Source organism: Dermacentor albipictus, chromosome 5 (genome assembly GCF_038994185.2).
Source record: "Dermacentor albipictus isolate Rhodes 1998 colony chromosome 5, USDA_Dalb.pri_finalv2, whole genome shotgun sequence".
Classification (NCBI taxonomy): Eukaryota; Metazoa; Arthropoda; class Arachnida; order Ixodida; family Ixodidae; genus Dermacentor; species Dermacentor albipictus.
Genome location: NC_091825.1, coordinates 88,258,266 through 88,286,146, shown reverse-complemented (window position 1 = coordinate 88,286,146; position 27,881 = coordinate 88,258,266). Strand labels below are relative to the sequence as shown.

Genomic DNA, 27,881 nt, shown 5'->3' with positions numbered 1-27,881 from the left:
CTAAAATAAATAAATAAATAAATAAATAAATAAATAAATAAATAAATAAATAAATAAATAAATAAATAAATAAGAAACTTACAAACAAATCACTAAACTAAATAACAAGTGGCCAATACTGCTTCGAGACGTTAAGCAAAATCAATTGGTCAACTGTTTCTTGAGAAGTGCAGGACAAAACGTTCAGTAAAGTTTCAACTAGGACTAGTTGGTATTTCAACATTATGCTGTTTACTATACGCTGGTATTTCGTACAAAAGACAACGAAAAGGACATGGACGAACAAGTGCGCACACTCTCAACTGTTTATTTGTTCGCAGGCACAAGTCAAATATATGACAGCAACTTGAAATCATGAAACATGTTCCGATGTCTTACGTGCCACAGTCACCACATGATTCTGAGGCATGCCGTAGTGGGGGACTCCCAGTTAATTTTGACCACCTGGGTTTTGTTACCGTCCACGGCACACGCTACAACATCCACGGCATGGTACACAGCGTACCACGGCACGATACAAGGCACTGTACCGCTCACTGCACGGTACACGAGCGTTTTCTATTCTAGCCCCATCAAAATGTAGCCGCCGCGACCGCGGTCGACGCAGCGAGGTTGAGTTTAGTGAAGTGGTAGCCCAGTGCTTAGGCACTGAGCTACCGCGGCGGGTAAAGACAAGAAAGGGGCACTGAAAGTAAATGAAGAACAAGAGAAGAAAAAAGAGAAATGAAAGTCATATAAGAACTTTTACTTACGCTCCGATAAAATTGATTTACCTAGTTTTTCCTAAACACAAGCTTGCTAGTTGTCAATAAAGAGTGTGCGAATAGCCTCTCGAAAGCTTGAGAGCCTTCCAAGAAACAAGCTCTTCAAGAATGAATGACTGCTGTATCGATTAGAGCTTCACAAATAGGCGAAATAAATGGGTGGTAAAAAAAACAAACAGACGGAAGTCGTGGTATAATAAATAAAAAAAAAGACTGCGTAGGGACTTGTGTGCTGTAAAGGCGTGTAAAAGGGCCAGTTGTAAGAAAGACATCGCTGATCCTGCCGTAAAAGATAAAACTACTCTACATGACTATGCTTCCAACCACATTAAATGACAGACTACAAGCAATACACACAGGTTGTCATGTATGCTTCCATCGCGATAAAAAAAAATTACTAGCCATCCCGGCCCCGCGAGAGCGGAGTTCAAGCGAAGCTAATGCAAAACAACCACTGCAAGAGCTGAGGGGGTATGCACTGATCGTTAGCGCGACAGCGTTAAGATCCCCATGTCGCAGAAAATCCGGCGTCGGCATGCGCGGCCTAGAAGATCATCCCTAACCACACAGGCCCTCAGCGTGGCACCTAGGCGCTACTGAAGTTAGTAAATTTCTCAAAGTAAAATGCGTCAGAAAATTTGTGGCGTACGACTTACACATAACCTCCAGACACGATAGCGACGAATTTTATTTTGAATACAAGAGAAAACATAATTCCGTTACTCGGAAACGCGAACACAAACTCCTTTTCTAGCTGCCGCTTGAGGTCTGCCTCTGTAGGAGCGGCGTGACCCGATCGATTCCGTGCAATGCCATCAAACAATAACCAGAAAGCTCGCCCTCGTGCATAGGATAGCGCTCGTCGCCAGCATTTCTGGGAAAACATTACGGTTGCATCATGTTACACCTCAACACCACCAAGGCTGTTAATTGAACGTTTGCCACGTGTCAAACTACCGCACCTCCTATCCAGACGTCAACGCGGCGTGGAGAACGACAAAAGCGCTCACCCCACCATTACATGCAAACCGGAGAAAAGGATGAGCGGGAGAGAACCTCGACAACGAATGAACAGGCGTACTTAATTAGACGAGTCAAATCACCACCCATTCTTCGGCACTTATTCAGCCGTCAAGACTGCGTGTAAACAGGCTGTTGCAGGGCTCCACGAAAAGACCTCAGCCCGCCCTTCACCCGCCAGACTGAGCCAAGAATGGGGTGAGCAACGAACCAGGTGTCGTCGGATGATATCTTTCTTACACAAATTCCAAACCAGGTTCTTCGAAGTGGAGTTACTGCGAGTTATTGCGACCATGGGCGTAGTATCGCAACGGAGTCGACGATGGTGATTTGCTGCTGGATAGTCTTCAGATTCCCTAGTCCACTCGCCTAGGGAAGACGATGGGATTAAAAGCAAATACTTTTCGAGAGTGGGGGCAGAGGGTCCTGATGTGAACTCAGATGATTAACTTGCTCCGGCGTAACTGAAGCCATGTAACTAAGATAAATAATCCGTTTTCTTTCATTTTCTATAACCTGACGTAGTAGTCGATGGGCTTGGTGTATTCCATGCCCTGAACGCCACTCTAGCCGCAACAAAAAGCTGCAGTTGCCGGGAAGCGTGACAAGCAATCAGGGATCTTCTGAACAGTACGGCGTCTCATTCTTAAAGGCGAAGCTAAAGTGTCCTCGCAAATTTTTGTTTGGTTCGGATGCTTGTTTTGAGTTGTTGTTTATCGAAACATATGTTGTTCTGGGTGTTGTATGGCGGATTTCAATAATTGTACGCCCTGTTTGCTTCACTTTGCTGAGCATTTGTAGCCTCTGTCTTAAGGATAAGCAGGTACGAACCATTGCATTTTTGCTTGCTTACGGGGGTATGACCCATTGCATATTTGTTTGATTGCCTGGTATGAGCGATTGCTGCTGATGATAAATGTTTGTTTTCGTGAGATTGTTGTTTATTGAAACGTACGCTGTTCGATCTGTAAGTTGCATGCGTGATTACAGTGAAGGTATGCACTGTTTGCTTCACTTTGTTGAGCCATTGTAGCCTCTGCATTGCGAGTCATGAGCCACTGCATTTTTTTTTTGCTTCTTGAGAGAGGCATGAGCCATTGCTGATGGTAACATTTTTTGTTCACGGACGGACACGAAAAATGCCGACCACCGAGAGGCTAACAGCTTTGCTGTAAAAAAAAAAAAGGCTTGCATTATCCTTTTTTTTGTATCTGCATTCCTTCGAACACATTTGTCATTGTTTCACTTCTGATAATTTGCGACACTTTGTTTAGCAAATTGAGAACAGTAGCAAGACCTTAACAGCCGGTTGTTGCGCAATATTTGATTGGGCTGACATATTTGGAAGTATTGCAATATTCCTTTTTGAATATGAATTTGAATTAGTGTGTAATATTTGATCCTTATTCGAAAATTCGCATATTCGCCCACCAGTATGAAATATGTTCCCAAAATTCGAGCACTTTCTTTTAAACTACAGCAAGTCAAACCCTTGGTATCGATGACGATGTGACTGCTGCCACACCATATGCAGTATGTTGCCCAATTTACTGATGTCTGAAACAATTTAGTTACACACATGTGCCTTCTCTCCCGTGTCTCTGTCAGCGACTTGTCTGCCCTTGCACGATATTCCGCAGGTGAAATAGATCTTGTGGACGACATTGTCTACGCATTCCATTAGACTATTTTCGTGCTTTATTTTACGCGTATATATATCTGTTTCTTTTTTCTGTAACGGTCGCTGTTTTGCGTTGAACTTTCATATTTAAAGTATATGAAAGCATCCACTTGTGCACCGTGCTTTTCGCCAATCTTTTCAGGGTCATGTGAAATTTTGTGTAAAAAACGAATCCCGTTTACCTTGTTCTTCATTCTCTTCAACTATATCTTTTCTATTACCTAAGCCAGTGATGACGTTTTTAACACTAGACATAGTCAAGAGTGCTGAATCACTCCTGCCCTTTAGCTTCGTTACCTGCCGCCACACTACCTGCCGCTGGTCAGAAGGATGTACTACGTCCTGCGCCATGGGCGTGAGCAGTACTGGCTAACAATGCGGGGTCGGATCTCCTACACATGCACAAATATCCAAGAAAGGGGACCTAGGAACAGCCCTCGCCGTAGCTGAACTGGTATAGAGCATAGCCCTATAGAAAAATTCATATGCCCCACAACTCTAATATCCAATAACCCGATATCAACTTATAGGACCCCATACAAAACAAGTTTTTTTCTGTGTGTCATATGATGTTATTCGATATGTGACTTAAGGGGAACACGGGGCGCTTTCTGTAGGGATGGCCCGCGTCCCATGTGAGTTTCGTTCCAACCAATGCACGTTGTCTCTACGTCCATTTTATTTTTCCTTTGCCTGATGATTTGTGCGCTTAAATTAAATCTACAGGTTATTTCCCCTATGCCTTCCATGGTTTTATTGTCCATTGGCGTAATGCGTTTGCGTCAAGCAAAAAAAATTAACCCCCCCGTTAACCTTCTTCTCGTCCATACACTCAATTGCATTTTAACGCGATAGCGTTAAGGGCACCGTACTGCAGAAAATCTGAAGTCGCCTTCCGGCGTCCAGCCACAGAACACCTATACAAACTTAGAGAAGGGAAAATGTACCTTCCACAGTGCTACGGAAATAAGCGTAGCGGTGGCGTCGTGAACTAAAGTATGCGACCACAGGTGGCGCTGTACAATAGGAAACGGAAACGGGGTTTTGCACACGCTTTACCAGGTGTTCTGTGGCTTTACTGGGTGTCTGGCTCCTGCGCCTCGATCGTGCTCCCGCCAGTTTGGTTGCTGTGTGGCAAACGTAGCGCTTACATATATATGTAGACGCTACGTTTGCCACACAGCAACCAAACTGGCGGGAGCACGATCGAGGCGCAGCAGAATACATGTAGCGCTGAGTCATATCGAGTTAAGGCACACTCTGAACTGACTTTGAAGGGCATCCCGAGCGGTTTTTTGTTTATTACGCCGCCGTTACCCCGAGTTGTGCCGCCGCGCTCCAGCTGTTGCATTTCGTGTAGGGCTGCTGACAGAGTGCGGTTTCCAGGTGGCACGATGGCCTCGATTGGAATAAACGCACACGACACCAAAGATTGAGTAAGCCTGAAAATATTTTATTTGCATTTTACAAGTACAACAAGAAGCACACGTCTACGCATCCACACAAACGCGGTTACATAGTCAAGAACATAGTCAAGAAATGGCTCATTAATAAGGGTAGCAGAAGCGCACAAGAAAGAAGACCTAAGCTACAAAACATACGGTCGGCTGCTAAGTATAATAATTTCCCTGTCACCGCGTGTCACTTTTATACAGCGTCTTTACAGCACTACCAGGCCGGTAATTTGGCCGAAAGAACGCAACAGCTTACGGCCGTCAGCTGCCTCTTCCTTACGGGTGTCATAATTATCCTAATCTCCGCATCAACGTCGTGCAAGTCCGCATACAGGCATCTGTATCTGAACCATATGTGCCAGCTTAATACATGTGTAGTGAAATTATGATAACCACTGCGTCTTATCAAACGTATTGGTTTTGCAAATACGCATTACAGCTGACGGAACGACATACTGTAAGTGAAGCACAAGAGAACACGGACAAAAGGACGGTACAACACTTGAAGAAATGAAGAATTAGTAGATGTACAGCAAACAAGCGATGCCGGAGAACACACAATGATGCATCGGGTGTTCTGTGACATCGGTTTGCGTACTTACGGTGTTATGGAGACCAAAGGCATAAAAACGTACCTTCAAGCGTACTCCCTCAACCTCCGTCGCATTCATTATGATAATCAACGCCTAAACAAAATGAGGCACTATTTTTGCCAAGAGTAGGCCTCTTTACGGCAAGTCTATGTAATGACTCGCAGACGAAACCAGCATGCTTTCGAAAATGTTTTACCGGTTTTACCGCCGTAGTATTCGAACGCCAACGGCCAGGAAACACATCGATACCAATAGGATCTCGGTGGTTAATCAAGTACAAAAACCTTGACGCTATGACTAAAGAGCAGCTTCAACAATCAAATAAAAAAAAATCAACTGCCTATTTGCCTGAGGTAACAAAACATCCTTAGACGCCTCGATTGTTTATTTCAATGGTTTGTGTAAAGTAAAAAAATTCAGCATGTTCAGCGCCCCTAGCAGAGAAAGCATAAATTAAAGTATTCGACCAAATTACAGTAGCTCCACTTGCGCGCTTACGCTGAAACGCGCCTCGATTGATTTTTCGCCCTCTGTGGCCATTTGTTGAACTTGAGAGTGTGTGGGGACTGGTCCAGCGTCGAACGTAGTTCCAGCCAAATTTATTTCGACCCACACATACGCAGGCCTTCTATGTGTCTCTATGAAGTTACTGAACTAGTTGAAATTCTGAAGCTAAAACACGTAGAGAAATCATAAAGTACGACTTACGCATACTCTACACACACGATAGCGTAGGATTGTAATTTGAATATACGAGAAAACATAATTCTGTTAGGCGAAAGCTCAAACAAACCTCTTTTCAAGCATTTTTCTTATTCATAGACCGGCCATGGCGTCCGCCGTTTGCACCCGCCGACGCGCGAATATCTTGGAGGCCACAGAGCAGCGCGCCCGGTTCCTTGCAACACCTCCAGGCGGCGCTCGCATCAGCTGCATCGCGGCCCACGCAAGAGGCCGCGTTTTTACCAGAAAGCCCACCTTCGTGCATAGCGTTTGCCGCCAGCGTTCCCCGGTAAACATTACGCTTACATACGCTGCAGTTGGCGGGAAGTGTGAGAAGCAGTCAGGAATATTTGAATGCTATCGCGTTCCACTCTTAAAGGCGAAGCTTAAGCGTCCTCCATTTCTTTAATACTACAACTGTTTGAACTGCCAGCCAGCCTATGGGAGCATCGCATTCAGTACCGTAAATGTGCTGCCTACACGAAATTGTGGTGCGTACCGGATAATTAGTGGTGCCTAGCCTGAGTAGCACTCGTGAGCTGCGACGCGCTAAGTTCACTTAGAATTTATCGCTGCAGGATTGTTCGCAGGGCGTTTGGGGCACTTTCAGTTCTTGTCAGCAGTGATTAATTAAGATTGCCACGCCTGCTGCCAACACACTCGTACGCACGTCTTGCATCATGCCAAGCCGGCAGTAGGCGATAAAGATAAGGGCCGCAGTCATGAAGCCAAGAGCTTTGCTGCCGTCTACTCTTGAACCTGCCAGAAAATATAATGTTACTTCATCTTATTGCACCATATAGACGAGCTGTTTTACTCATGGCCTTGACATTTCTTTTTCGCACTGGTGCAAGTAGTGATATGCGCTCGCACTGGATAGATTTGATAATCTGCTAATTTATTTCCACTTGAGGCGCTTTCGTTAAATTAAGACACATACACACATCACTATGCCTGCTTAAGTGTGTAAAGGGTGTATGGACTGGTTTCTCGTCACTGAAACGTTAGTAGTTACATTTAAGGTGAAACATCATATGTTGTCGTGCTTGGCGACCCCTCAGAACAAAGGATGCTTCACCGGCAGACATGCGGCTGTCACGGGTGCTGATCCCGCCTCATCGTTCACTTAAGGCAGCTCAATCAGCGTCACCTGAGTCATATGGACAGGCAGTCAGGTTCCACATCTTCGGCTTTTCGAGCGCCCAGAAAGGACAGTTCACTTCAAGACATCAACGTCGCCCCTCCTGACCATCACGAAGAGGCCACTGATCAATGACAGGGTCATTGTCGAGAACTCTCGGGGAAAGCGTCGTTGGCAGGTTCACAGTTTGCCGCATGGTTGCATCGTATTGTGCAACGTTGGAGACACATGGGACGTGGGGAACGGGAGGTGGTGAACGATTTGGCGTTTCTGATTGGCCAGTGAATTCCCTCGGCGAGGGAAAGACGAAAATAAACGGCATAAAACGCGGATCCCGACCGCTGCAAGGAGAGAGGCTGGGGCATGCAAAGACTGTAGTATGTGCTGTGCCCCGATAGTTGGAGCCGTGTTTGTAAAACTTAATCATGGACTTTTGAATATAATTATCTTTCTCACTCTTTGAACGTCGCTCGAAACCCCCTCTTTCTACCGGGACCTGGCCCGACACCATCCATCTAACCTTCGCGGCCGCGCGGATCCCCAACTTCACAACAATATATGTAAACTATTCACCCTTTCGGCTCTGTGTTTGTTCGTTAGTTTTAGTGCAGTTTCTGGTTTGCTACTCTTCACTGGGCAAAAGAAACAGGCAGTAAAGGACTGATGAATGATGATGATGATAATGAAGGTGATAGGAGAAGGAGGTGCGTTTACACAAGTCCACAACGTTGCAGAATATCTAAAGTCGTGCGTCTAGCATAGTGGCTTGTACAAAGGCTGTAGCTGCATTTCTATTCAGGGCTGCACTGTTTGCATTAGGCCAAGGCGCTAATTCTCCAAGTTTGTCACTAAGTCCGCACGTCCTTAACAAGCGCAAGAACGCGTTCAGTGCCTTCTCTGCGGGATTAGTGTAGAACAGTCTAGATCAGTGCCCTAGGATTCTCGCTTTCGACAGAGGTCGATTGTCCTGTCTAACTAATGCTGCTGGTACTTTTTTCTAGGCACACTATAGGGTAGCAGGGGAGGCCGTGCGAAGGCGCTCAGAAATGAGACGCGTGATCGCCTCCTCGTGGCCACGATTGTCCCATATAGGACTGCAGTCCATTCAAATGCGGAATGAATAGGCGCTTAGGCCATACCAAGCCACAGGCTGCATGCAAGTGTTTCGTCAGTTTGAGACTTCCCAGGCATATTAGGGCGCTATAGTGACACCGCTTGCACTTGTAAAACCCGTAGATGCTTGAATGAGCCGCTGAGGGAGTACCCTAAGTTAAAAAAAAATCGTCCCCTAGGGAATTTTTTTCTTGTCCTTCATTGCCAGAAATGGAGCTACACTGTCTGCTCTCGTAATATTCATGTCTCACAAAAAAGCGAGTGTGAATTGACCTGCCTAATCAGTGAAAGTGCCGACATTGAACATATGTCTGTGCATGCGCTAGTAACACTGTCACTATCACTGCCAAAGAAAGAAATCGACCTTTCCATGTATGCGTTAGGAATTGCCGCGCGACTGGCCGCTCGAGGCACTTTGCACGTATTCGTGGGCTTATTTCACGCTCGGGAAAACATTTATGTAGTACGTATTGAGCAACAAAAAGCTATATCGGGAGTTTTTCATGTTGTTCTACAATTTTCTCCTTGACACTTTTCATTTAAATACAATATTAGAGAAGTTGGTTAATTAATTAAGACTAAATATGTAATTAGGCGGAATGCAAGAAATAATTTATCTCCAAGGGACCGCAAATAACATTACCTTGTTTCTGTCCAGCTATGTGGCATTTTCATATGTTGAAATCTAGGTCCATGATAGTTGGGACACCCTGTATAACTGGTACGTTGGAAACCTTGGACGCATATAACGCTTTCGAACAGTCGAAAAAAGAAAAGAAAACAGGCAGTAATTCCTCCATACAGGTTTACTTTGCTAAAGCATTGGCCTTAGGGTACATGCCTGCCCCCTCCCACCCCTCTTAAAGACGGCCCCATTTTAATTGAATATAAACTTTCTGTAATGCAGCATTTCCTCGGTGCATTTGGAAATGTAGCATATAACAGCAAAGTAACATATTTATCTATTTATTTATTTATTTATTTATTTATTTATTTATTTATGCTCAAGACCGAAGAATTACAGAGAGGTGGGAAAAGAGAAAGAAAAATACAAGTAATTACAACAGAAAGTTTTCAATAGATAAAGCACCAATAGTGACGGCACACAGGACGGAATACACACAGGACGGTGTGCCGTCACTATTGGCGCTTCATCTATTGAAAGCTATGCAAGGCTACGCAAGCTAGGCTGTCTTGAACGTGGTGACGTCAGTGATCGAAGCGATGGAGGTAGACAGGTGGTGTCATTCAGTGCTACTTATTGGGATAAAAGAATCAGCATATGAACAGCCTCACCAATTTTGAACATATGATCATCGCGGGCTGCAATATATGTTGGGGGGTGGAGAAGCGTGCCTTGGAGAGTTGGGTTAAGTGCCATATTTTATGAAAGAAAGAAAGACGCGATGTCTTTCGATGTAACTTGGATCTGTGCAAGGTCCGCAGTATTGTATAAATAAATAAATAAATAAATGAATAAATAAATAAATAAATAAATAAATAGCGATAGATTAGGTAGGTCGCTACTTCTCTCTTTTTTCATCTGACTCACACTGGTAACACGGCAATAGTTAGAATAAATAAAGGAAAGAACGATTGCGTAGTGCTTCTTTATTCTGTATAAGTGAAATGCTTTGCGGGTCCGATACTGACGACGCATACTCAAGTTTAGATCGTGCTGAGATTTCGCAGAGGAGTCACAAGTTAGCAGGAGCGAGAGAAAAGTTGAGGTTCATACCCGCGATTGTAGGGGTATCATTTTTAGGAATACTTCCAACGTATGTTTGCTTAGAAAGCTTTTAATAAATGTGCTAACACTTGCTTAAGGATTTCTTTCTTGCAAACGCTGCATTTGACGTAATCAAATGTGGACATAGATTTAGCACAGTGATCACCACCGTTTGTCTTTGTGGGACCTTCGCGGAATTTGTAGCTGAGCCACGCCACCGTGCTCTATTTATCACCTCTCGTAACGTACACTCCTAGTTCTTCGGAGCACTTGTATTCATAATTTATTGCAAAGACCACAATAAATCCACCTGCTTTAAACATTGCCTACACATTGCTCAAACTGTGCCCCTTATTTTCTCCAAATGTAAACAGGGTGTCTTGCTTCATTCACCGATGTGACCGCAAAACCAACTGCAAACCCTTTTTGACGCATGGAAATCGAGAAATAAGCGAGAGCTTGGCGATTATTGGCAGCACCTGAAAGTGATCCAGGAACGTGAAAGTTTCAGAAAGCATGAAGCTTGACCTTGCCTGACCTTTTTTGGTTGGTGTACTCACCCCTCCTTTGAAAACGTATCATCCCAACCAGACGGGCTTCCTCACACACTCAACTTCATCTTCCTCTCATCTTAAATAAATATGAAGCTGGTGCCTTGTAAGGTTGCTTAAGGACTCCGCAAAATATTACGCATAACGGCAGTGTGACACTTTGAAAGAATTGATTCAGAATTTTTTTTGTTGCAGAGGATAGTGTTTGATCTGCGTTCATTTAAGTGCACGCAGGGATTTGCCGCATGTGTCTCCAATTTTCACTAAATGTGATCTTGGTGACACTTGCAGTTATGCCATGGCGGCGTGCAACAATTGGCGCCGCTCATAAAACTGAATTGTATACGCTTAGGAGCGCCTAATAAGTAAATCATTGTGCAGACTGTGATTACCCCAAAAAATTTTGATGTTATCCCACGCACAGCCCACAACGTGCTCCTTTTTATCCTCAGATATGAAGTTTGTGTAACACGGAGTTCTCTCGGGACACTCGGAAACAAAGTAAAGGAATCGCACGACGCTTTCGAGCACTTGTTAAGCAATTCTTCACAAATGCTGCATTCACTTCACATGCATTTAATTTTGCGCATACATCTGCCACAGTGTTCTCACCGTGTTTGCTAGATGTAACATTGGTGGAATTTGCAGTTACGCCAGGGGAGCAGCGTGCTCAATTTTGCGCCGCTAGTAAAGAACAATGATAGCGCCCCAGATGATTTTCATGCGTAATTATTTGCGTGTTTATTCAATGCCAGTGACGTGCCAACGACGTTTGTGTTTGAAAATGCAAAGCCACTTTGCTGAAGTTATCTGGTCAGGAACTTCATTCCACGACCTAATAGCTCTGTTAGTGAATAAAAGTAGACCATAATTTTTTGTTGTAGTATTTTCAACAACGCAAAGTCCTTTGTCTGTCTGTCTGTTAGAGATTGATCTTATTGAATATGGTTTATTCTGCTGCATTAATTTTGTTGTCGGGCAGTAAAGAATGCCGTTTAGCATATTATGAACCATGGCCATAATGCATGTCTTGAGAGGCTGAGTGTTTAAAAGTAAGCAGAGCAGACAAGCTTCACAAAACATTGCGTGGGAAGACAAAGAATTTCACGTAGCGTAGTACTTTCTGCAACTTCTATTGGGACTAGCGTTGAGTTGTAGGTAAGACTACCGATTGCAATGGCACATGTGAAGTGGGAATAAATGAAAGAGTAGCAAAACGCTAAAAGAGCGCGTAGAGGAAATACGTGACTTACTTTGTATGATATGGGCATCTTCTTGTACATGACTTAAGATTGTTTAAGATTAAGTCAGATTTAAGATTAAGATTTAAGATTATTTATTAGGATTAAGAGTAGTACTTAAGTTTATTTAATGCACGTGAATGTGTAATGTCAACTGACTGTCTACATAAACACAAGAAAATTCCGTGTCGTCAACTCTTTGCAATAATGAGCCATTGATTTTGGTGTTTGTGTTCGCCAAGCTTTTGTTGCACTACTTCTGCTATCAATGCTCATTTGTTGGGTATGTGTCCTGGGACGAACGTGCGGGGTGCATAAGGGCCATACGTTGTTGTCCGGTAATGTATAACTTCTGGAATTTAGCCCTGCTTGTACGTTCTGTTTCTTCTGTGTCCGTGTGCTGATCGCACTACACTGAACGCTTTCGAAATGATCAACAAGTCTAAATCACAACCATCATCGGCTACATATAGCGCTTAAGGTCATCATCATCATCAGCCTGGTTACGCCCACTGCAGGGCAAAGGCCTCTCCCATACTTCTCCAATGTCATGTACTAATTGTGGCCATGTTGTCCCTGCAAACTTATTAATCTCATCCGCCCACCTTACTGAGGTTTTATAGCGTACGAAAAGGGACCAAAGACAGTGGCAAGACGCGGACACACCGCCCACCTAACTCTCTGCCGCCCCCTGCTACGCTTCCCTTCCCTTGGAATCCAGTCCGTAACCCTTAATGACCATCGGTTATCTTCCCTCCTCATTAAATGTCCTGCCCATGCCCATTTCTTTTTCTTGATTTCAACTATGATGTCATTTACTCGCGTTTGTTCCCTCACTCAATCAGCTCTTTTCTTATCCCTTAACGTTACACCCATCATTCTTCTTTCCATAGCCCGTTGCGTCGTCCTCAATTTAACTAGTACCCTTTTCGTAAGCCTCCAGGTTTCTGGCCCGTACGTGAGTACTGGTAAGACAGAGCTGTTATACACTTTTCTCTTGAGGGATAACGGCCACCTGCTGTTCATGATCTGAGAATGCTTGCCAAACGCACCCCAGCCCATTCTTATTCTTCTGATTATTTCACTCTCATGATCCGGATCCGCGGTCACTACCTGTCCTAAGTAGATGTATTCCCTTACCACCTCCAGTGCCTCGCTACCTATAGTAAACTGCTGTTCTCTTCCGAGACTGTTAAATATTACTTTAGTTTACTGCAGATTAATCTTGAGACCCACCCTTCTGCTTTGCCTCTCCAGGTCAGTGAGCATGCATTGCAATTGGCCCCCTGAGTTACTAAGCAAGGCAATATCATCAGCGAATCGCAAGTTACTGAGGTATTCTCCATTAACTCTTATCCCCAATTCTTCCCACTCCAGGTCTCTCAGTAGCTCCTGTAAACATGCTGTGGATAGCATTGGAGAGATTGTATCTCCCTGCCTGATGCCTTTGCTTATTAGGATTTTGTTGCTTTCTTTATGTTGCTTAGTGGCTGTGAGGCCGCTATATATATCTTTCAGTATTTTTATATATGGCTCGTCTACCCCCTGATTCCCTAATGCCTCCATGACTGCTGAGGTTTCGACTGAATAAAACGCTTTTTCGTAATCAATGAAAGCTATATATTAGGGTTGGTTATATTCCGCACATTTCTCTATCACCTGATTGATAGTGAGGTAGTTCCTAATTACTCATGCAAACGCGCAACTTTGCTGCGTTTTTCTTTTTATTGCCTGATCTTGAGCGACAAGTGAAGAAAAGTCCAGGTGGTCAACCAGGCACGCGCCCGGTTTACTACCTTAGCGCAGGGAGTTCGAGGATGAAAAGAAAGAAAGAAAGAAAGAAAGAAAGAAAGAAAGAAAGAAAGAAAGAAAGAAAGAAAGAAAGAAAGAAAGAAAGAAAGAAAGAAAGAAATTTTTGAAAATACTGAGGCTGCCGCTTCTTCCGGTGAAGTAGAGAGAGAAAAGGATGCACAGAAAGGCAGGGAGGTTAACCAGAGGCAGTTCCTAGATTCGCTGAGGCATGTAGGCTTCCTGAACTGTAGTAATGGACGTATACCGCTTTCTGCGCGTGTGAGGCATGTGACCACGGTCCGAGTACTTTGGTCACCGTGAATGATCTTGAGTCCAGGTGACCTAACGTGCTGGGGAGTAGAAGCTTGCGTTGATCGTCATATGCGGGCACAGATGCAGATAAGTTCGATAGTCTACATGCCGGCAGCAACACCATGCAAGCGACCGGGCCGCGAAACCGGTGCACTTCACATTGTTTTGTTCTCTGTTATTGATCATCCTGCATTAGCCGCTTGAGTTCTGTCGGTGACACTCCGTTCTGTAGAAGGAAACAGAAAGGGACAAGTGAATATGTCATGTGTTTCAAACTGGGACGTGCTATATGGAGCGGAGTACTAGAAGGGGGTACGGTGTCAAAGACACAACTCGATTCAGTATTCAAGGAATATTTATGCAGAAATACAACTTGGAACCACACTTACTGAGAAGAGTTAAACAGTTATCACTTTATTAATCTTGCTCCGAAGATCTGCATCATTTCACAGCGAGGAAAAGTGTGGTTGTTGAAAAGGGATGAAGACGATGCATTTCATTCACTTTACTGCCAGATATATGCAGCCTGTTAAGCAGATAAAATATTTTTTAATGAGCGCTTCACCAGTATCCCCCACACAGACGCCATCTTAACCCTGTTTAATATTTATCTTACATTCTGTAGCAATAGATATAGTGTCGTCTCTTCATGTTATCTTGTCATTGCGAGCGCTGAATACTGGAGTTTGCAAAATGTTTACTAGAACGCAAAGAGAGCGAGAAATAATATGAAATGAATGGGTCTGCTGCCTATTTTGAAAAAAACATGGCTGTGGCTTAGGTAAGGTTAAGCCCAGGATGCGAAGCATACTAGCCTTTATTTTAGTTGTTGAACCACTGTTTAGCCTGGTGAACTGCTGTTGCTTGGCTATATTTGGTTCGGCTAGACGAAGAAACAACTCATGCATTACTGCTTTGCCTTCAAGAGTGGAACGCGACAGCGTTCCCGTCGACCCGCCAAGGGGTGTAAGACAATGGGCTACAGGGCAGCGACTACGCGCCCCGCATTGGACGCGGTGAGCGTCGAGCAAAGCAGCGTTCGGCGCGGCAACGAAATGTGCGCCTGAGCAAGAGAAGCACGCCTTAGAAACAGCTCGTTTCTAAGGCAACACCGCATTCACTAGAGGCGCTTTTGTACCGCTTTGAAGCATCATACTCGTGGCTCAGTGGTAGCGTCTCCGTCCCACACTCCGGAGACCCTGGTTCGATTCCCACCCAGCCCGTCTTGCAAGAGCTGAGCCAAAGCCACTTCTCCTCTGTCGTGACGTCACGGTGTCACGTGGTTTCATGGCGACACCGCCGCGCCTGAGGAGCTGGGTTGAGCTCTCGTAATATGCTTCGCATAAAATAAAAAGATAAGCCGCACTTTCGCCCGAAAGGCGAAGCATCGATTGCGATAGCAAGTTAGTGGACACCTGTACGAAGTAAGGATAGTAGCTTTATCGCCCGTATAAACTTCTAAACATAAGCATACTAACTAAATTAACAAGCGTGGTGTCATGCGCGCACAAGGAAAAATAAACACATCTCACTCGATGACCGCGGAAACTTGCTGTGAGAACGGTGGAATGAGGAAGCGCGGCAGTAGCAGCGAGCGAATTGACCTTCGTGCTGCGTCTCGCATCAACGCGAACTAAGCCGCGAAAACACAGCGCGCGACGGAATCTGTCCCCGTCGCAGATGGCTTGCAAGACACAGCAGCCCGGGCGGGCGGGCGCGGCCGCCCGGGCCACGCGGAGTAGGACGCGCCCTTCCTCCCTGCCCTCCTGCCCCTGGAGCCTTGCGCGCGACCAAAGACGGCGCGCTTCCTCCCCTCTCTCCACCCTTGCGTGCGCGAGATTGAGCCGCTGTCGCCGACTGACCCTCGCACGCTTTCACTCGTACATGCAGCATCCGGCGCACGGCGACCATTTTATGGCCCTTGGACTTTATACGGAACCTCATGGCGATGGCGACGGCGACAGCAGAAATACGCCTGGTGTATCCATATAATTGCTATCGTAATAAAGCGATACTTCAAGAACGTCGAAAATGCAATATTTGTATAAAACTAAAGTTAAAATTAGAGAAATTTTGGATTTAAACGGAAATACAAGGGCCTATCAAACGCACTTATTGTCCTATTTTTACTTTGATCACGTGAGTACAAGTTAGGGCGGAATGAAGGCCAAAGTTTATATTTTTTGCGCATTTGTAACTTTTTTTTTGCAGAAAATACGTGCCTTTTTCTTATTATAGAACACTTTTACTGAAAAGTAGTCTAGAATGATGACCAAACCCTGTATCTGTATCAACAATCGGGTCATATTTGCTTGCTCGAAGTGCTGCCATCACATCAGCAGCCTTCCCGGTTCGAAGTTTTAGCACAGTGCTCGTGTGGCTGATGTAGCGCTCTGAAATGGGTGCGCTGTGATTTTATTTGTCCCGGTTTTGTTGTTCGCAATACGCATTTGTCTGTGTGGCTTTTCTACACCTGTCACGTCTTTAGAGCGCTGTACACAACACGCCAACTCGTAAAAGAATACGCGCAAAGGCGCATGCACGCATCCATTCTCTGACCCGCCGGGACTCACCTTCGTTCGCTGTGACTCCTTGAGTTCGTTTTCAGTGGGCTTCCTGACGTAGTTGCTCATGTATCGCCGCACGAATGGGCAGATGTACTTGGGATCCACCTCTTCCTTCTCGTTGCGTTCTGCGAGTGAGCGCATATTTCTGTGAACGTTCATTGTCGTCGCCCATTTGTTCTTTTATCGATACTACGACATTCCAGCAGAATATGTTTTCACGATGGCATATATAACACTTGTGCGAACAGTGGTCTATTGGTAATTCACCGCGAAAAGGAAAAAAATAAATAATGTGTGTGTGGAGTGTGTGTCCACACACACACACACAAATAATGTGTGTGTGTGTGGAATAATGTGTGTGCGTGTGGAGGCTCGGTGTGTGCACGCTTTAGCGTGCACACACCGAGCCTCCTTGATAGCTTGAATGGCTACGACGCCCTGCTGCCCAGCACGAGAGAGCTCGTTCCATTATTGGCCACAGCGCCGTTATGCCAATGGAGGGGGGATGAAAAAAGAAAAATAACATGAGCCGTTCTACTCTGAGAAGGTGATTGATCAGCGACGATTTTTAGCACATGACACGGAGGTGCCACATAATTTTGAACAAATGTACGAACTCATTTATTGCCTTGATCGGTGGTCATTATTTCACTCGCAACTGCAATCACATTCTTTGATAATGCCAAATCGATGCACGTACTCGGTGGTCGGTTGGGTCGGATCGGTGTGGCATCGCGAGGGATATGTCTGCAACACGGAACGCGTAAACCGCTCCCTTTTCGGTACGGAGATATCCACATTGAAATCACCGACAACGACAACAGGGATAGTGTCATTGGAGCTAATTCACGCAAAGTGAGTATTGTCGGGATTGGGGGCTCAATCCCATCGTCCGTGGTCCTTTGCCAAGATTGGAGTACGGCATGAATTCGAAGGTAGCTGGCCCATGCCGTCGTCCAACTTATTTACGCTGAGATCGTTGATGAAGTGAAGAACTGTTTCTCATCGAGAACGAGGAAAAGGGTTTATTTACAAAAACTAAATCAGTCTAACATGACTGCTTGAGAAAAAGAGTATTAGTCCAACAGGACTGCATGAGAGAAGTGACTCAGTCTAACATGACTGCTCAAGAGAAGTGTCCTCAGCATTCGCACAACCACAGTTTTTATACACTCGATCCGCCGGTCCTACGACGCGGCGACTGTTCGTTTACTCATCACCAACTCGCCGCTGCTCTGCAGACCAGTTTACAGACACAAAGGCAACCGCGCTCTGATGCCCGACGACGGCGTTGGCGGGGTGCCGTTCCGGGAACTATGGGCGCCGATCGAGGGTCGCTCGTTGTTCCGTGCTAGGCCGAAGCGTGAGACGCACCAAAATACGTCGTCCCCACGGCAGCTTGTCCATGCGTGTCAAATCAGCTCCGCGTTGGGGAACTCCGGAATCATTGTTCACACACGCCGAACTAGTCCCGTCACAATGTCGATGGGGCGGGTGGAAGGCGGCGGATTCCAGCGCAAAGGCCGCTTCTTTGAACGCCTCCCAGCTGCAGCGGCGGAGAGGGAGAGGTGCGCGTCGTGTCGCCCTGTCGTAACTGTGTGGCAATCTTGTTTCGCCGCTCGCCATTCTTGACAGCGCCTCCATGGCCCGGAAAGTCTCGACTGTCTAGCGCTGACAACCGCTAGGCAGCAAGAGAACGGCTGCTGGTCAGGGGGGGGGGGGGGATTGATGTCTTGGCTCGCAGCGACCACTTGTGCATTGATGTCACTGCCCCAAAACATCCAACAAGGACAGGCAACTGCAAAATGAACCCCACAACACGGCTCTGCGCCGAGATGACATGCATTGGCTCTCACTTTAGACTCGCTAGGCTTCAAAAAAAAAAAAACAACAACATAAGTGCAGAAACAAAAAAAAAATGCTACATTTCACTATGCCAATTTCTGAAGCAAATTCCTGCTGACAAATTCAGCAATTAATGGAGGGAATTCTGCTGAATGAGAGGGGATTTTCTTTGCCTAAAGAAAAGCTAACACCAGTAACCCTAAAATTTAGGCGGGACCCTCAAACGCAGAATTCAAATTAGCCTGCTCAAACCATCCGCATTGCTATGCAACTTTCCCTTCTTATATCTAACGGAGAAGTTGTACTCTTGGAGAGTGAGGCTCCATCGGAGCAAGCGGACGTTTTTGTGTGACATTTGATTGAGCCACGTCAGAGGACAGTGGTCGGTCTCGAAGATGAACTTCGCTCCGTACAAGTAACACGACAACTTCTGGGCGGCCCAAACCAAACAAGCGCATTCCTTCTCTGAAGCGCTGTAGGCTTCCTCTCTTACATTTAGTTTACGGCTGGCGTAGAGGATAGGATGCTCCTCGTTATCGTCGCCGACTTGACTAAGTACCACGCCCATACCTCTGTCGCTTGCGTCGCATTGAACTATGAATTCCTTTGTGTAGTCTGGCGCGCGAAGCACAGGGCGAGAAACCAATAGCGTTTTCAAACTTTGGAAAGCGTTCTCTTTGTCCTTATCCCAGTGTACGTTACTCGGTGCTCCCTTTCGGAGGGCGTCTGTTAATGGACTTGCCAATTGCGAGTAATTCGGAATGTACCGTTGATAGTACCCCACAAGTCCCAAAAATGAACGAAGGTCCGTTTTCGGGCACGGCTGAGAAAATTCTCCAATCGTAGCTATTTTCAGCTCAGCCGGCCATCTCATGTCCTGACCGACAACATGGCCCAGATAAGTAACCTGCGAACAACCAAACCTACACTTTTCCGCTTTCATCGTTAAGTCGACTTTAAACGTACGAAGCCTCGCATTCTTGTCGTAATAGAATTTGGCGTTCCTTTGAGCTATTTCCATGTTCTTTCCGACTAGTTCTCGGTTTGCGCTTAGCCGTTCCAGTAAATTTAGCACGTATTCAACCACTGTTGGCCTCTCCGCTCTTTCCTCCCACATCTCTCTTAACATTCTCAGTGGAGACCGGAGTGTCCTCCCATACACTAGTTCTGCTGGTGAGAACCCTGCCGCTTCATGTGGAACCGTTCGCAAAGCAAACACAGTTGCCGGCAGACAGTTCTCCCAGTCCTCCTTGTGCTCGTAACAGAGCGCACGCAAAACTCGCTTAAGCACCGAATGCCACCTCTCTACACTGTTTGACTGAGGGTGATAGACAGAACTGTGTATTAACTTTACCCCGCACTTTTGCAAGAATGTGGAAGTCAGTGCGCTCGTGAATACTGACCCTTGATCTGCCTGAATTTCGGCTGGAAACCCAACTCGTGCAAATACTGTCAAAAGCGCGTCTACTACTTCGGTGGAGCTGAGCTCTTTCAAAGGGATTGCTTCTGGAAACTTGGTGGCCGGACACAGCATGGTAAACAAGTACCTGTAGCCTGATTTTGTTTTTGGAAGAGGCCCTACCGTGTCTATTACAAGTCGTCTGAAAGGCTCTGTTATTAAGGGCACTACCTTCAGTGGAGCTTTCCAAGTCTCTCCTGGTTTACCAGAACGCTGGCAGGCGTCGCATGATCTTACAAAGTTTGATACATCTTTGAAACAGCCAGGCCAGTAGTATTCCATAAGCAATCTTTCCTTTGATTTGTTTATGCCTAGGTGGCCGGACCACCCATTTCCATGACAAAGACTCAAAAGGTCCTCCCTATACTTAGTAGGTATGACTAACTGATCTAAAATCCTACCCTTTCGATCTCTGTAATGCCGATACAACAATCCTCCTCTCTCATGTATCGTTAAATTGCGCCTAGCAATGCCTTCTTTAGCTGTGTCACGTAATTTAGCTAAGCTCTCATCATTCTTTTGCTCAGCTGCCAGTGACTCTCTATCCACGCGTAAGAGTTGATCAAAGTTCTTTGAGGCCGGTGATAATAACGACCCTGTCTCGCTTGTGAGCGCGTCTGCTTTCTCTTCCTGCAGGCTAGAACTCTGACACTCTAGTGCTACGCTCTCATTGAGCTGGTCAACTGGCAGGCTCTCCTCAACTGTTCTTTTGTCCCTCGGGCCTAGCTCGGATTCGGGTATTGAAGCTATCCCCTTTTCTGCTTCAGCTGGAGGAGCTTGAGCATTTTCAGCCGAAAGCGCCGCGATCTTACGAGCTTGGCCTCTGGTCAATGCCTGTACTATGCCCTCTCCCAGTTTGAGCCCTCTGTCACGCAGTAACTGATTCGAACGATTCGAAAAGATGTAGGGATACTGCAGTGACAAAAATTTGGAAACTGCAGCCTCAGTCTCTAGCTCCCCGAATGGTCCACTGATTTTGACTTTGGCCATGGGCAGACACACGCTGTGTTCTTCTACAACCTGTTTTATCCATGCTACTTCTCCGGTTAAGTCATCTACCATCACGTAAGACGGATGGACAATGTCCAGCGTGGCGGCACTGTCTCTTAGCACTCGGCATGGTTTTCCATTAACTTGCAGGTCGTGGAGATATGGACTTAAAAGTTCCATATTCTCATCTTTTTCCTCCACGTAGGAAAAAACTACGCTAGACTTCTCGCAGTTTACAGCTATATGTCCCAGTTTGTGGCATTTGTAACAGCGAATTGGTCAAACAGATTCTAATTTTCTTTTCTGTTCTTTTTGTGCGGTTTCTCCGTTAAGTTTCTCCTCGCTCTTTTCTGCGGGCTTTTCCGCCATGTCTACAGGCTCGGATCGTCTAGTTTGCGCACCCTTTTTGAACGGAAATGGTTTCCGCGGTCCATTTCGACCGTCCCAGTTTCCCTCCTCGGCGTTCAACTTTCTACGGGTTGCGTACTCTTCGGCTAATTCAGCCGCCCTTTCCACAGTGTTTACATTACCTCTGTCTTGCACCCACAGTTTCACAGCTTGGGGGATGGTTTTGTAAAACTGCTCTAGACAGATGCATTCAATGATCATGTCTCTGCTGTCGTACGCTTCCGCGCTTTTAAGCCACTCGACTAGGTTGGCCTTTAAGCTATATGCAAACTCCGGATAGCCCTCGCTATCTTTCTTGCCTGTGCTCCTAAACCTTTGCCGAAAAGCTTCGGCTGAAAGGCGGTATTTCTTCAGGAGACTAGCCTTAACTTTTGCATAATCATATGCATCCTGCACACTCAGTCTGGCGATTACTTCCGCTGCCTCACACGGCAACATAGACAGCAACCGCTGTGGCCATGTACTCGGGCCGAAGTTCATCTTTTCGCAAGTCCTTTCAAAATTGCTTAGGAACAAGCCTATGTCGGTCCCGACCTCAAATGGCTTTAATAGCCTGTCCATGCGGTACGATTCTGCCTCACTTGATCGTCCCAGAGCGCCTTCACTCCCTTGAGACAACTCCAAACGTTTGCTTTCAAGTTCAAGTTGCATTTTTCTTAACTCGCGATCTTTATCGCGTTCCTCCCTTTCTTTATCGCGTTCCTCCCTTTCTTTTCTCTCTCGTTCTTCTCTCTTTTTCAGAAGTTCAAACCCCAGTTCAACTTCTTCCTCACTGGCCTGTTCGGAAATGATATGCAATAATTCTGATTTTAGCATTTCTTTACGTACATCTAGGCCCAGTTCCTCACCAACAATCAACAACTCGTCTCTCAGCAGTGTCCTTAATTCCATGACTGCTGCTTTACTGCCTTGATTCTGCTCTCTAAATCTAGCTAGTAAAACACAACCTAGCTAACACACAACAATCTAGCTTCCCTACTGTTCTAAACAGAACAACCACAAAATGAAGCCTAGAGAGTCAAAGCAAAAACCAAGCACTCACCGCAGATACAGCGCCATGTCGCAAAGTCCATCTCACCGCTGTCAGCCAGTTGTCGGGATTGGGGGCTCAATCCCATCGTCCGTGGTCCTTTGCCAAGATTGGAGTACGGCATGAATTCGAAGGTAGCTGGCCCATGCCGTCGTCCAGCTTATTTACGCTGAGATCGTTGATGAAGTGAAGAACTGTTTCTCATCGAGAACGAGGAAAAGGGTTTATTTACAATAACTAAATCAGTCTAACATGACTGCTTGAGAAAAAGAGTATTAGTCCAACAGGACTGCATGAGAGAAGTGACTCAGTCTAACATGACTGCTCAAGAGAAGTGTCCTCAGCATTCGCACAACCACAGTTTTTATACACTCGATCCGCCGGTCCTACGACGCGGCGACTGTTCGTTTACTCATCACCAACTCGCCGCTGCTCTGCAGACCAGTTTACAGACACAAAGGCAACCGCGCTCTGATGCCCGACGACGGCGTTGGCGGGGTGCCGTTCCGGGAACTATCGGCGCCGATCGAGGGTCGCTCGTTGTTCCGTGCTAGGCCGAAGCGTGAGACGCACCAAAATACGTCGTCCCCATGGCAGCTTGTCCATGCGTGTCAAATCAGCTCCGCGTTGGGGAACTCCGGAATCATTGTTCACACACGCCGAACTAGTCCCGTCACAATGTCGATGGTGCGGGTGAAAGGCGGCGGATTCCAGCGCAAAGGCCGCTTCTTTGAATGCCTCCCAGCTGCAGCGGCGGAGAGGGAGAGGTGCGCGTCGTGTCGCCCTGTCGTAACTGTGTGGCAATCTTGTTTCGCCGCTCGCCATTCTTGACAGTATATAGCCATGAACCTTACGGAACTATGAGTCATTGCATTTTTTACTTGCTTAGATAGGTGTGAGCCATTGCTCACGGGGGTATGAGCCATTGACGATGACAGTTTTAGACATGCTCTTCTGTATGCTGTTTGCGCGATTTTAAAGAATTTAAGCACTGTTTGCTTTACTTTGCTGCGTGCTTGTAGCCTTTGCCTTACGGGGCTATTTGCCGTTGCACTTCTTGCTTGCTTACGGGATCATGAATGCTTACGGGGTTATGAGCCAATGGTGATGATACTTTTTGTCCACAAAGAACAGAAATGCATGGAACCCTATAGCATATACAGCTTCGTTGTGAAAAGAAGAAAAAAAATCACCTCTCCGTCCGGTCCGTGAAGATGGCCGAACAGCGAAGCCGTGTTGGTTACACCGAGCGTTGCACCATGCAAGTCAAACTTCGCAAGCAGTCTGTATTGTAAATATTCTGTTTCACCATTCTTTCACCCCATTTTAGATTTCGCGTGCTTTATTTTTCTGCGGCTTTCCCAGTGCTGTCATTGTTTTCCATTGTCTCGGCCCTACGACGACGAGCGCGTTCACGAGCCAACTCTCGCTGACGCTCGCGGTAAGCAGCATCTTTCTCAGGAGTACGCACTGCTCGTGGTCTTCCCATAGTTGTAGCTGGGATGGAATGTGCGTAACCACTGATCCAAAGTTCCGTATATTGGGCGCAAGGCCCACCACTGGAGATGCGGGTGCTGCAATTGTTTTGACGATTGGTTGGATTAGTTTGACGATTGACGTCTTTGTGTTTCTTAGTGAGGTTACGCACACATTCGGCTGCGCCGAAAAGTACGACGTCAGCGAAGGTATGGCCGCAGTCCACCGTTGTCGCTTGCGTTCGATGTCTCGAGTTTTCTCGGTGGTATGGTTAACAGCATCCACCCGACATTGCCGCTTGCGATTCTTCAAAATTAAATTGCTTCCAAACGAAATCTATCCGTCACGTAAGACAATGAATGGCTCATAACTCCTTAAGCAATAGCTCACACCCCCGTAAACGCGGCCTCCCCATTACGACAACGGAAGAGAAGCGAAATTCTGCGATAGAATAACGAGTGGCAACGGAGTGAGCTGTGGAAGAAGATGACGACGCTCGAGCCATTGCTGATGGTGACAGCTTTGGCGAACTCCGACAACGACGGCACAGGGTCCGCATAAACAGCTTCGATGTAAAAAAAAAAAACTGCGTGTGTCTTTGTGTTATTGTGCACGCTAAAGATTTCATGCCGTCAAACTTATTGTGAACAGTGCGCTAAAAGTCAAGGCAGAGAGACGAAGAACGCTCCGTGAGCCGGAGCGCCTCTGAACAAAAATGCGCATGCGCGATGCCGTGTTGGCGAGCGCTCGCTAATAGCTGCCGACGCGTGCAGGCTGTCCAAAGACAGAGATCTGAACGGGAGAGTGACAGTCGAATCAATCCATATTGCACGTAAAGGCGTTGAATGCATTAGGCAGACGTCAGTACTGGCATACCTGGGGTAGCTCGTTATGTGGAGGCTATACTGAGTGGTGACTAGTGTTGTAGTGCTTGTGTATAGGATATTACTTTTATATGGCTAACGTTCGCTGAGACACACGGTATGCGATTATGAGGCTTACGTCGTTCGGTCGTCGTTCCTCTTCCGCCGCCAGGATAATTTTGCGTGCTAATAACCCGGCTAATTAGGTAATATTACCAAACAAAAGCTTTTAATTTATGAATTAAGGGCAAGACTTCTGACGCCAAATTTTTCATTCCGCTGTAAGACTTCACTTTCAACGTGCTATGTACTGAATAATTTTTTTCCCCTCGCCTTACTCGTAATGCACAAGATGTGAAAGGGGTCATGTTATTTCGCGCTTGAGCACTGCACCACCAGCGCTCCTAAATCTGTTGAATGAAACTATGGAGTTTTACATGCCAAAACCACGATTTCAGCATGAGGCAAGCCGTTAGGGGGGGACTGCAGAAATTTCGACCAACTTGGCTTACTTAACGTGCCCCTAAATGTAAATACACGGGCGTTTTCTCATTTCTCCCTCATCGAAATGCGGCCGTCGGGGACGGGATTCGATCCCGCGACCTGGTGCTTAGCAGCCCAACACCATGTTCACTAAGCAACCGCGGCAGGTTCCCAAAAGTGTCTAGAAGGAACTAACTCCGCTCTCGTTGCCAGACTCTGCAACCGCCTTGAAGTGGGAAGCTGTCGTTGTAGGTGTCTGTTTTCTCTGATCACGAGCTGCGTGTTTCACTTGACTATCGAAGCCTCGGCAATGACCCGGCGATTTGCCTAATCCGCCACCGAGCGGAGCTAGTTCCTTCGAATGACCATCGTTAATGACCAAACAACCCTATTCTTTCGTCTTACTCCTGGATACCGACACCCGCCGTGGTTGCTCAGTGGCTATGGTGTTGGGCTGCTGAGCATGAGGTCGCGGGATCGAATCCCGGCCACGGCGGCCGCATTTCGATGGGGGCGAAATGCGAGAACACCCGTGTACTTAGATTTAGGTGCACGTTAAAAAACCCCAGGTGGTCGAAATTTCCGGAGTCTTCCACTACGGCGTGCCTCATAATCAGAAAGTGGTTTTGGCACGTAAAACCCCATAATTTTTTTGGATACCGACGTCGTCGGACGCATTGACCGTTGCTCAGACGTGGCGCTTCGACAAAGGTAACAAATCTCTCCTCAATACGACAAACGGAACACAACCTCAAATGAAGCAGTGGAAAAATCACAGCGCTAATGCAATGGGAGGACACGGTCTGCGCTTGAAGTGAAAAGAACTTTCCGGGGGCATTTTCAGACAAGGGTGATGGCAACGGCGTATTGTTACACATGGTGACAATGGTGAAAACCTAGCAGCATTTCATGCTATGCGAGAGTGATCCTGTCTTGTACTCACCGAAGATGAGGCTGACGAATAGCGACACTACCATGTGCGTGGTGAAGCCTATGGTGCAGATCCAGACGAAAGAGATATGGTAGAACCGGAATATTCCACTGCGTGTAAAGGCAGATACGAAAGGTGAGATTATTATTATTATTATTATTATTATTATTATTATTATTATTATTATTATTATTATTATTATTATTATTATTATTATTATTATTATTATTATTATTATTATGTAGGTGGGTTTGTGTTCGCAGGGGCCGATGATGGCCAAAGAGCGATGGAAATTTTAGAAAAAAATGAAACGATCACACAAGAAAACAAGGATATGAATTTACGTCAATAAGTTCTTCGTATCTGTGTCCCTCGATTTTCTCGAAAGGGCAACAAAGCCAAGCAAAGCACAGGGACAATTAGCTGCGGTTGGAATTTAAATTCAGAAACATTGTTAGCGGCTTTGACACTTAAAGGCGTGTTAAAGCTGTCAGCTGTCGCAGAAAAAAGTTGATTGCAGCAGTTTCCAACTTTTAAATATAAAGTGAAGGCCGAAATCAAAATAGTCGACTGCAGCATAAGTTTTTATTTATTTTTCTTTATGGGCGCGACAAATTTAATTCAAGTAGTTGCCATAACCTAGGCTTACGCCCTAAAGCGTCAGCACAATTGTGCCCGACAAAGCGAAAACTTCAGAGTTGGATATCAGCCCACTCTGCAGTACACTTTATGACTTTAGCGGAGTGTATATCCGAGATGCTTGGAGAACGCGCCATACCGAAATCGAAAGACGCCCATTGTTCTGTTTCATGCTTGTGCCCAATATCATTGTACATAGCAGCAAGGACATATTGGGCCACCATTTAAACGTTTTTGCTTTACACTTCTAGGTCATTCTTTTTTGTCTTTGTGCATATTCCTTCTGCTAACTTGTAAGCTAAAGACGGCTTCACAGGACAGCGTGGTACCAGTGCCGACGGCTCTGACTAAAAGACAAAAGTTCGAAGGGCTGGTGTGACCTTCCCAAATGATAGCCCCATTTTTAGCGTATAGGTGCTTCCTTTGAGCAGTAGCATTACCCGTTTAAGCGGCCTGTAACTAAACCACTTGCTTTAAAACGTCGCCCGCATATGACTCATTAAGCAGGGCCTACTTAGTGCATATTTAAGCTGGGGTCACATCTAGATCTCTCAGGACACAAGTGTGTAGCGTGTGTAACGCTTTTATACAGCCGTAATTAACCCACATGCGTTAAAATGTGAACGCAAATAAGATATACCATGCCCCCAATACATATTATACGACGTCGGCACCACTCTCAGTACTCTGAGGATAGGTGGCGAACACTCTAGACCTTTTTACACAGGAAAAACAAAGTATTTAGAGAGAGAGTGCTCTTTAATCAAAACTGGAGAGGTTTGCCTGGAGGCGTGCCTAGCACGCTACTCCTCATGGATATGATGAAATGTACGCAGAAACATTAAACTTTCGTCACACTTTGCCGCTTCCATGTGTCCCCCATTCACACCAATTGTGAATGTGGTGCCAAGTGCGGTGCTCCGCTCCCAGGAAACTGAGAAACATTGCGAATAGCGGCCGCATAAAGCTTTTGAGAGCTAAGGCCCTATAACGTAAAACTATTCCAATATGTTTCTATTCCAATCTCCTGACGTCAAATTTGCGTAACCGCCGATGCAAGGATCGGGTGGTCATCCC

The 27,881-nt window shown here is 46.0% G+C and overlaps 1 protein-coding gene across 1 annotated transcript in view; it reads right to left on the bottom strand.

Moving 5' to 3' along the window:
- Positions 1 to 13,396: 13,396 nt before the first annotated feature.
- LOC135906849 (sodium-coupled monocarboxylate transporter 2-like) overlaps positions 13,397 to 27,881 on the bottom strand; it is a 56,006-nt gene continuing 41,521 nt past the window's right edge. Inside the window, exons 15-17 of the mRNA XM_065438456.2 lie at positions 26,178 to 26,275; positions 16,687 to 16,805; positions 13,397 to 14,339 (exon numbers count right to left, since the gene is read on the bottom strand). Of these exons, the coding sequence (XP_065294528.2) occupies positions 14,289 to 14,339; positions 16,687 to 16,805; positions 26,178 to 26,275 (268 nt within the window). The 3' untranslated portion in view covers positions 13,397 to 14,288. The remainder of the gene's footprint in view (positions 14,340 to 16,686; positions 16,806 to 26,177; positions 26,276 to 27,881) is intronic.